This window comes from Bidens hawaiensis, unplaced genomic scaffold (genome assembly GCF_021521415.1).
Source record: "Bidens hawaiensis isolate Kalapana, Puna unplaced genomic scaffold, B.hawaiensis_p1.1 tig00010984_1, whole genome shotgun sequence".
Classification (NCBI taxonomy): Eukaryota; Viridiplantae; Streptophyta; class Magnoliopsida; order Asterales; family Asteraceae; genus Bidens; species Bidens hawaiensis.
The window spans coordinates 281,528-292,438 of record NW_027491849.1 but is presented as its reverse complement, the minus strand read 5'-3'; the positions used below and the strand labels follow the sequence as shown (position 1 = coordinate 292,438).

The window sequence follows — 10,911 nt, the reverse complement described above, 5'->3', positions numbered from 1 at the left end:
ATATTACTTAATTGATAAATAATTAAATCAGATAAAAGCTAGTTCGTTAAAAGAAAACGCCTGACAAACACATATTAGGTTTTACTTTTGATCAGAAGTTTTGAGTTGTAAAAGCTACGGAGACCAAGACCTGAAACCCTCCGTTCTCTTTTCTCTGCATCATACCAGCTGGCTCCACCTGAGCCACCATCACCCCACCACAAACGAGTTAAACCGGTTTCACTAGTTCGCAGTATGGTTTTCGCGATTCAGTTATTCTGTTTTGATTGGATCGATTCAGATCTGCGTGTAGTAGAAACCAAAGGAGTTTGGTTACTTTTCGGTGTTCACATTTTCTAAGGTATTTATTTTTAGGGAAAATCCCCAATGTAGCCATTTTGACCCAACATTTTCCAAATCTAGCCATGGTTCTAAGAGAATATCCAAAATAGCCATTTTGATTAGCTGAACCTATAACACTTCACCATGTGTACAGATGTTCCTTTGGATCCGACCGAAGAGAGGAAGGTTCGACGGAACGATGAAGGCTCCCAAGGAAGATCAAATCGTCGTCGTGCAGAGCTTGCTTCCATCGGGTCCGACGGTTTCCCACCCATCAAATTTTTTACAATATGAACTCTAGGGTTCGTCACTTTCTTGCGCGGATTTCTCAATAACATATGCGATTCGTGGAAATTACACACTATGGTTGTGTTCTCCTCAAAAAACTAAGCGATTTACACTATGGATTTGCTTGATTTTGTGAAAAAATAAGAAAGATGGTGATGGAGGTTGGTTATGGAGGTTTAGGGTTTGAGATGTTGGAGATGAAGTGTTTCCTTGGAAGATGCATCCTAATCAGTCGGATGACGAAACAACTTTGTGTTTCACCGGATCCATTAATACGTTGACACTTTTTTAATGGTTGTTGCTTTCCATCATAGGCTAATGTGCTTCCGTCGGATTCGACAGAACTTGATGGCTAAGTTGGGTATTTTCTCAAAACACTGGCTAATGTTAGAAATGGTTTGGTCAAATTTAGGGGTATGCATATTTTGGGCCGGATAGAAATAACCGATAACCGGACCGAAAAAGACCGAAACCTGGATCTGCAATGTAATATTCGGTTCTTAATCGGGTTATATTTCCCTTGCAATTCGGTTTCGGGTCGGGTATCGGGTGAAGACCAGGGTTACCCGAGATTTTCTGGCCCGACTCGAATTTGTAAGAATGCCTGTATTGTTGGTTTTCTAAGGCTCGGGTGAGATCTCATTCGAAATTTGAAGACGTCATCCATGGTGATTGGTGAAAAATTGTGAAGGATTTAAAAAATGGCGAAGAAGAAGCAGCTGGCATTGGTAGGAGTGCATATGCAAAAAGTAAATGGTTTTTTAATTATCTTTTCCGTATACTTGGGTTACGAGAAAGTAAATAAAGTAATGGTTCTTTTCCTTTTCTATATTATATTTTATTAACAAATTGTCAGAAAACCAAAAATAAGAAGAAAAAAGAAGGGTAAAAGACAAATGCAAATATACAATAAATAATGGTCTGAGATTTGGTTATCACTTATTAGACGTTTCCTTCTCTCTTTACTCATCACACATACCAATTTCCTTCTCTTTTTACCCAACCCCATAAATTTTCTTCAAAACCCCATAGCTAGTTGATTATTTTTAATATACTCAAAATGCTTCCTTCGAAAGATCTCCAGACACTCAAAGAACTTGCCAGCACTTTCGAAGATACTTTTCAAAACAAGACACCATCACCATATTTCTCAAGTTCTTGGCATAAAGAATTTGGATGTTGACGATTATTTAGAGTTTCAACACTCTCAAGGATCCTTCTCTCTATTTTCTTGTAGTCAACACCAATTTAAACATCATCGGGTTCGGTCTTCGACAGACTACCCGAAGCACCGACCCCGGCATAACCGGTACCCGAAATTAATGATTAAGGTCCGGTAATCGGTTATCATTTGATAGGTTATCGGTCGTCGGGTTGGGCCGGGTTTAACCCGGTTCGGTCCGGTTATCTTCATTTGCATAGCCCTAGCCAAATTGGCTATTTTGAGGATTTCCCCTTGTTTTTAAACACCCTAGTTGGTTTGTTTCTATTTTGTTTTGCATTTGGACTCTTGTTGGGCGATCCAAAGTAGGTTTGGATCAGTCGTACGTTTATTTATTTCCGTTGCGGTCAACTAATTTTGTTAAACCCGCGTACGAACTCAACAACACTCACCTAAAGTGATCGTAAAGTTGTTGATTCTAGTCACCAAAAATGCAATCAATTACAAAATGCTTGTAGCATTTGCAATTATTGACGAAGAGACAATTTATAGCCGATGTTTTTTCCTCAGCTTAGGGAGCATATTGCAAACACGTCAGATGGGGAGATTGTGTGATGTATTCAACTGACGCAACAGGATACTCCACGCTAGTGACATATCCCAAATAGCGGATGGAACCAAATGCTTAGCATCGTTTTTATCTTCATGTTAGAAGCAGTTTCATGAAATTGTTTAAGAGCACGAGCTTGAAGAAAACATCGGCGACTTGGTAACCTAACAAGCATTTCAAAGTCTACAGGGTAGACGGGTCCTTTAATTATAAACAAACCATTTTAACCCGAGACAGGGGTGGGTACTTCTTTTAATAAAACGACTTATTTAACTACTTTTACTTAGAGGTGCAATTGGGTAGGATAGGGTGTGAGTAATTTTCTCTAAAACAACTTATTTTAACATGGGGTGGACGGATTTTCAAAGCAGTTTGTAATTAATTCAGCTTGCTTAGAACCTATTTTGACTAGAACTCAATTCGATTGGAGCCGTTCTAACCTAAACCCATTATAACCCAAATTTATTTCGACACAGTAACTCAAAGCCGAACGTCTCAATTCGACCCGTTTGTCAGGCCTAATATAATTGTACATTGTATCACATGATATTATAGAAATCATCTCTTTACCTTCACAATAACATTAAAAAGAACGTGTTCAGAAACCGTCTCTTGATTTTATTTTTTTCTTGTTTCAGTTTATCTTTCCATATTAGTTAAAAATAGTAACATTACATAAATGTTACACCTTTATAAAAATAAACAAACGAGCCCATCAAGTAGACTCGAAATGATCCATTTAACTAAACACATTCCCAGAAACTCGCTCAAACCCATAAATTTTATGTTAGATGCTTGTCATGTGATGAATAGAATATAGAGAATGGTAACATAAGATGGGTGGTGTTTTATCAGGGAGATCTAATCTTCATGTTGATGTATACAACTCAACTCAAGTTGACCAACCCCAATACTGAAATTACTAAACTCATACCATCTACCTAGCTACTTTTCACTGCAAAAGTAGTAAAGAGTTTTAAGTAGAAGGTGGAATTTGCCATTGATGTGGGACCGGACCGAAGTCGTAAATGACCTCTCTGTGGCATGACCACACCAGTTTTATAGCTTCCGGAGTCCCTATTCCAGCTCCTCTTGGATCTCCGGCTGGCCCAAACCTAAATATTTATTAAAAACCGAGTAAGTCATTTGATTCACAAAAACATGTTACTATTGAAATAATAATAATAATCATATTTGACATGTTTGATGGTACTCACCAGTGATTCTGTGGTGCCCCTGTGGTTCTTGCTCTAAGTCCAGCATAAGTGGTTCCATTAACTGTTTTCCCAACAACATCCTGCAACCGACATCAATAAGTTCAAATATTATGTCAGAACCGGGAAATCTAATGGATGAAATAGGGGATAATTGGCCTGATTCGAGATAGGCTAGGTCTCCAAAATAGAATTAGATTTTATTCATAATACTTGATAAAAACATAGACAATGAAAAACAAGGGGATATGGCTTGCATTTAGGAAATACTTTGACCAAGTGGGTCAAGGTGAGATCAAAAAAACCAACTGAATCTGCTCCATGGATCCTCGCACTTTAGTTGGGCACGTATCATATTATTTCAACATGGTTTTTATAATCTTATCTAATGCATCAACTATTAATTAAATTAAGAAAATGATACTCTCACTGGATCCTCGCACTTTAGTTGGTCACGTATCATACTGAGTATTTTAGATGCATATGGAAATCTAAAATATATTGTCATATAAGTCAAACATAATGATACTCTCACTGTTCAACAACTGATATTAAGAATATCCCAATTATACCCATGAAAATAGGGAAGACCAAAGAAACCCAAAAAAAACTGAATCGCAACCAAATAAAATGATATAACCAAAACCAAAATAACCGAACCATACAAAAAACCGACGGTTTGGTTTTTATTCTGCAAACAGAAAAAACGGAACTGAACCAAATAAACAAAATTTATTTTCTTTATGCTTGTTACTGAATTAGTGAATTTTAGACCCAAAATTATTTTTTAGTCATTATTTGTGGCTCATAATTTCAAGTTCAAATAGCAAAACCAAATAAACCGAAACTGAACCGAACTCATCAGAAGAGCCAAAAACGAACCGTTTTTGGAAACCCAAAGACAACCGAAAGGTTTTTGGTTAGGTTTGAGCCCAAAACTGACTCAAAACTTACCCTTGCTTTCTTTTTCTAATTGCAGATAAAGGAACAATTTAAATAAAAAAAATGATAATAGAGAAATTTGGTCAAACCTGAATAAACAATGGATCATTCGAAACCACAGCAGCTGTTAAATGTGCATGCATCTTTTCAAGGGCATCCAAAACCAGTTGGAGTTGATTGTCTTTGTACTCTGTAATAATCTGTGTGAAAAGGAAAAAATAATATAAGTTCATTAAAAATATTAGTGCATTAGTTACTATTATAATAATTAGGGCTGTAAACGAACTGAACAGCGAACAGTTCGTGAACTGTTAGGCGGGAAGTTCGGTTAATAAATGAACGAACATGAACAGAGGTCGCGTTCGTTTATTTGTGTTCGTGAACGTTCGCTAATGTGCTCATTTATGCTTGTTTACGTTCATTTGTTTAGGTTCCTTGGTTAAAGGTTTGTTTTATATTTTTCTAAGTTTTTTATTTGGAAATAACCAACCTAACATTTAAATTTTATAATTTTATTTTCTATGTTAAGTTCATTTCGTTAAAATGAGTGTTTTATAAAGTCTAGTTTTAGCTAACAATAAATCTAACTTGTGCTTCATTGATATTATTTGAATAAAACCACCAATTAAGGAATGATTATGCTTATGATTATTAGCTCAAATGGTTAACTTTATATATTGACTTAATAATATTGCTTTTTATAATTCATTTTTAAATAGTACATGTCCGTCTGCGTTCGTGAACCGTTCGTGAGCAAGTTGAATTCCTTAATGAATGAACACGAACAAGGCTTCGTACGGTTTAGTTTGTTTACAGCCCTAATACTAATAATCTGAATTTCTTAGGTTATGTTATAATACATTAGTAGCATACCTGAAAGGGTCCAAATATTTCTTTTGTAACAAGTTCATAATTCTCATCCTTGAGTATTTCTTCAATTGGAACAAAGACAGCTGTCGGTTTTATAGCCCCGTATACCGAAGGAATAGAATGGTTTTCCAATTCTTCACCACCAAAAAGTAGCTTGGAACCAGGAATTTGTAACAGTTTCTTCATGTGATCTAACATAGCTTCTGTTGTAACCTGAATCGAACAAATAAATTTTCCGGTTTTAATATTCATGTTACATTGATTTCCCCAAAACGAGTAAAGAAAAGTGGGCCCGCTTACGGTAAGAACTGGGCCAATGGTCAAGTTTTCAAGCTTCCTCCTTGCAGCAAGGTCAGTGAGTTGACTCAGCAGAGATGTTTTGCTCCAATTCTACATATAATTATTGTAAAGAAAGTTGGAAAAATGGGAATAAAGGTTAAAGTGATCATAAGGATCTACTTTGCAATTTGTTTGTCTCGATTCTCCAAGATGATCATTCATAAATCTTAACACTGACTACTTCAAAAACTTAAAATATGTCTCACTCCACTTTAGTTAAACTTACAATTTAAACCTTACGCTTTTCTAAATGTTATTTTCTGTGTTTTTTTGGCCAACCACACATTGGCACGTAATCCTACTCATAAACTTTCCATTTTTTTTTTGTTTTTCGTTTATAACTTTCAACATATGATGTTTTATAAAATTCCAAATACACCATTACGACATTCTTTTTTCCTACGTTTCAATATAAGTTCCGTTCAAAACGGGGTTGCGCGTGATAATGTACAACTCACCTAAGCACTTATGTACACATTGTTGAAGTATTTCAACGTCTATTTTCTCCATGATTCGACACCCACAAAGGCGCGGGGTGGGTTTACTTAAAGGTTTTGATTTTATTTTATAAAATTTCGAGGTCGTTAACTTTTTTGGTTGTTTAGTGAACCACAACGCGCGCAGGTTTTAGTACTAGTTTTGCCTATGATAATTTCCGTTTTATATGTTTTCCTAATTTTAAAGTAGACATCTTTAGGGAAAAAAGGCTAATACTTAAGGAGTTTATGAAATGATATGGTAATGAGATGATGTGGCAACTAACCTCATGCATGAAAAGCATAGATTGTGCTGAACATTTTTGACCGCTGCATGCATATGCATCTTGATCACAAACCCATGAAACATAATCCACCTGACAAACAATTAAATACTTAATTGTGACCAAAATACATGCATTTTTGCCACCTGTTAACGTTTATGTACCTCATGAACATCAGGACCAAGAATTTTCCAGTCAAATCCAGCATCTTCTAACTTGATTTTACCATTTAAGTCATAAGCCAACTTGTCCGCTATTCTGGAGCTACCAGTGAAAAGAGTCATCCGTGGTTTTGCCTGAATATGGCATTCATAGTTTTAAAAATAAAATTAACCATAAGTAAAAGTGAAGCACAAAAACTAACCTCTAGAAGTAGCTGGTTCATTGTTTTTCCATCAGAATTGATGAAATCAACATCATCCATGGGCATGCCACAATCATGGAGCAGGCGCAGCATTTGTTCCATAACAACACATACCTAGAAAATGCAACACTGTATTATTAAACAATAATATAATAATAATAATAATAATAATAATAATAATAATAATAAAAGAGTTAAATAATATGATAAGAAGGTGCTAAGAGCAACAATCTAAATTCTAAGACACTAGTCAGTGATACACACCTTGCTATCAACTTTAAGAACAGGCTTATTACCCATATAAAGTGCACCCATCAACTGAAGTAGAGGAATCTCTAAAGGGAAATTAAAAGGAGTAATCACAGCCACCTGATTAAAAAAAGATTATTTACAGGATTAGAGGTAATAGATGACTACATAATTTAGCCTACATTAAGGTGACAAAAAGTCGTGGTTACTCATGCACACACACACACAAAAAGGAGGAAATGAGAACACCCTTGACATGTGTATATGCTTACATACATTCAGAAATATTAACTATTAATAGCAATCTAGTATGCACCAAGATTTAGGTAATAACTATTAAAAGCCTAAGCTTGTATAATGATAACTAAACGGGAAGACATACACAATAAGTTAAATAAAAAATACAAGATGCAGTTTACTTTTATACATAAAACAGGCACCCTGGCAAAATCTGTGATGTTTTGAACTAAATGAATAAATAAGTAAATATATAAACAAGTGAAATAAATCTTACAGGACCATAAGGCCAGCGAAAACCATGACTTTGCTGCCCAAGATGATTCCCGGGAACTCCAAAAGACCTTGCCAAGAAACGTACCTGTTAAACGTACAAAAATGTATAACTTGGAATTAATGAACAGAACACATCTAATTCATAAAATAGTAATAACAGAAAACATCAAAAAATAAATAATTTTATAATCTGTATCTAACAAGCATGTACCTGATCGCCAGAGAAGTTTTCTAGAAACTTCCCTGTAACATAAACTTCACCAAGAGCCTGATGGTAACTCTTAGGTGCTACTCTCTGTATAAGCTTAGCAAAGAAATAAGCAACCTGACAAGATATAAAATGGTGATAATCATTTAACTGATGGCGTGTTTAGTAAGTCAAATAGTCAAACTTGGATTGGCAAATTCAATTTTTTTCTCAATATAAGTGTAATACCTCAGGCACAGAAAGCATATGGCCAGCCTTTGAAGATATATCTCCATACAAAAGATACCTGGAAAAGACCGTTTGAATTCATATTTAATACTTATACCATAGGCAATATAAATGTATGAAAATATATAAACCTCTCTGGGGATTTAAATGGGTTGTGCATTCCATGTTTGGGACACTTGGACAAGCTCTCTACAAAAGGCTGCATAACGAGTAAAATGATATATGGTAAGTCAACTAAAAGGACATAAAAAGAAAAAAATTATAACAATAACAATAATCCAAGCTGAACAAAAGAGCAGATTTTATATTATACAATTCAAGATACATACCTTGATTCCACTTTCGTCTACTTCAGAGACTCTGATAAATGATTCTCCATTTAAGGGGTCCACAATTGTGTTCCAATTAGCAGACTTAATCCATTTGCCCTGAACTGCAGAAAGATTGCGTTTCTGATGATTAAATTTTTATCATTTCTTAAAAATTGTTCGCTACAATCAATAAGCTGAATCTAACTATTAACAGACTGAGTGTGTGACAGCTTAAAAGCTTAAATGTCTGACTGAAGCTACACGGTTTACAGCAAAATTATTACTCGATTAAGAAACAGATTAAACATCATCATGCCATACAACAGATGTAGTCTAATTAACACCACAAATAGTTGCTTGCACAAGATATAGATAAGAGAGCATAAACTGATCTGATATTTTGATGTTTAACCCCTGTTATCAGATCTATGGGTGTTCAACAAATTGAATTTCGAATACTCGATTTATTCGAATCGAATTATTAGAATTTTGAAATTTGAAGTTGGATTCAAATTCGAAATAGATTCGACAAATTCGATTTGATTCGAATTCAAAACAGCTTATCCGGAATTCAATTCGAGAATAAAATTCGAATGGATTCGATTCGAATACAGTTAAAAATATATTTTTTAATTCCAAATTCAAAACCACTACAAACTTGAGTTTTTTAACAACAAAAAGTACAACTCTATAAAACAAAAAAATCATTTAAAGTTATAACATCCTAAATATTCAAAGTGCTAACGTCCAATTACATGAATTAATAACCAAAATGATGAACTTTCAATTTTAGTCCTTAGACCTAAAAGACTATTGTAATTTATCTTTTTATAAATATGTATATTTACAATAAAAATAAAATGTAAAATTTAAATTCAAATTTCAAATTGAATTTAAAATCATAAATTCGTATTTGAATCTTCAAATTTGAATGTGAGTCGAATCGAATTTCAAGTTCCTCGAGTCCAATTCGAATACAAAACACCCCTAATCACCCCTAATCTGATCATTACACTGGTAGGTTCGTGGCAAATGAAACACTTTTAAGTAACCCACTTTGCAAGATATATAGTAACTAAATTGAAAATGTTACCCAAGTTGTGAACTTCAGCTGGCCGAGACCCAGAAATCTCTTCAGCTTTCACCGTTGCAAAGCCAAGCGAATGAAGGAGTCTGCGTAACAACAACTACCTTCAATAAACAAAAGTCTTTTAAGATTACTCTTAAAACTACCATATCTTGCTCCATATATAATGAAAAGCAAAAACACAATCATAATATTACTGAACAAAAGTTGCAACATCTCAACAAACACAAGGGCAAGGTTGCAAAAGTCACTAGGCACACCCTAGGCGGCCGACAGGGGAGTTGGGAGTACTCGGACAAGGTAAACTTGGGAAAAAGGCGCGCCTCGGGCGTGAGGCGCTCGAGGCGTTTTGGAAAACGCCTTATTTTACGTAAGGCGAGAAGAAACATGAGGCGGCCTGAAGCGGCGCATCAGCGGGTGAGGCATGAGGCGGCACTTCATGTGATGCAGCCTAAATTAGATTGAAAATGCAACTACTTGGGCCCATCTGCTTAAAAAATTAACGTTGGGCCCATCCGTAAAACATTACCCAGCCATATTGTAGTTTATCACTATATCTTCAATTTAAACCACTCTTTAATTTTCATATTCAAAGTTTATCTTCTCCGAATGTCAACCTTCTAGACGGTTTAAGTTTACCTTCTCCACAGCTGTTACTCCCATCTTTTTAACCGGTTCAAACTCTCCTATTTATTACACATCTGTTTACGACTCAAGAGGTATTTGTCTTCATTATTACTTTTTACTATGCATTTATACTTTCTTTCATTATTAAATGCTTGTGTAATACATTTTTTTATTTTTAACCGGCTCGTTTTCTAAGAATGTAAGTGTTTTGCAACTTTTATGTATGTTTCTTATACTGTTTAAACTACATATTAAGTATTCATATTTAGTTTTACAAATATTCTTATCTTTATGATTGATTAACAAGTAGAATATGCCATGTATAATTAATTCTTATTAAATTGAGCGCCTCACACACGTGCAGCTCTCGCTTCACGCCTAGCGCTTCGCGCTTTGGCTTTTTGGACCGAAACGCCTCGCCTCGCCTCGCCTAACACTTTTTTAAACCAAGATGGTAAACATAAAGAAAATTAATTTTTGGATATTATATATATTTTGAAATAAGCATAATTCACGTCAAAAAGATAGCCTAGCCGACTTTTGACTGCTTAGCCCGATTTTAGAGAATCCTAGACCAACTTTGACCGCCTCCGACTAATCTGAGGAGCGGCCTTGGAATTCGACTTTTACAACACTGCACAAGGGGCAGAACACGAAACACGCAGCTAATCAATCCACAACAAACGTTTTACCTACCTCCTTATGACGTAAATTCATCATCAACATCTGTCTATCTGTATGTATCCAGATCAACAAATAAAGCCCTAATTTGATTTGCCAATCATACACATAACGAATGAATCATGGAAGTGAGTCAG

The 10,911-nt window shown here is 35.1% G+C and overlaps 1 protein-coding gene across 1 annotated transcript; it reads right to left on the bottom strand.

Moving 5' to 3' along the window:
- Window positions 1-3,274: 3,274 nt before the first annotated feature.
- On the bottom strand, window positions 3,275-9,591 carry LOC143536894 (putative aldehyde dehydrogenase). Its single transcript, XM_077030781.1, has 15 exons — window positions 9,473-9,591; window positions 8,398-8,501; window positions 8,200-8,267; window positions 8,069-8,126; window positions 7,844-7,957; window positions 7,634-7,717; window positions 7,135-7,239; window positions 6,871-6,984; window positions 6,671-6,802; window positions 6,510-6,599; window positions 5,708-5,797; window positions 5,411-5,620; window positions 4,627-4,737; window positions 3,599-3,678; window positions 3,275-3,496 (listed from the first exon to the last, which is right to left on the bottom strand). The coding sequence occupies exons 3-15, from the start codon at window positions 8,226-8,228 to the stop codon at window positions 3,358-3,360; spliced, it is 1,356 nt and encodes a 451-aa protein (XP_076886896.1). The 5' UTR covers window positions 8,229-8,267; window positions 8,398-8,501; window positions 9,473-9,591; the 3' UTR covers window positions 3,275-3,357.
- Window positions 9,592-10,911: the final 1,320 nt, after the last annotated feature.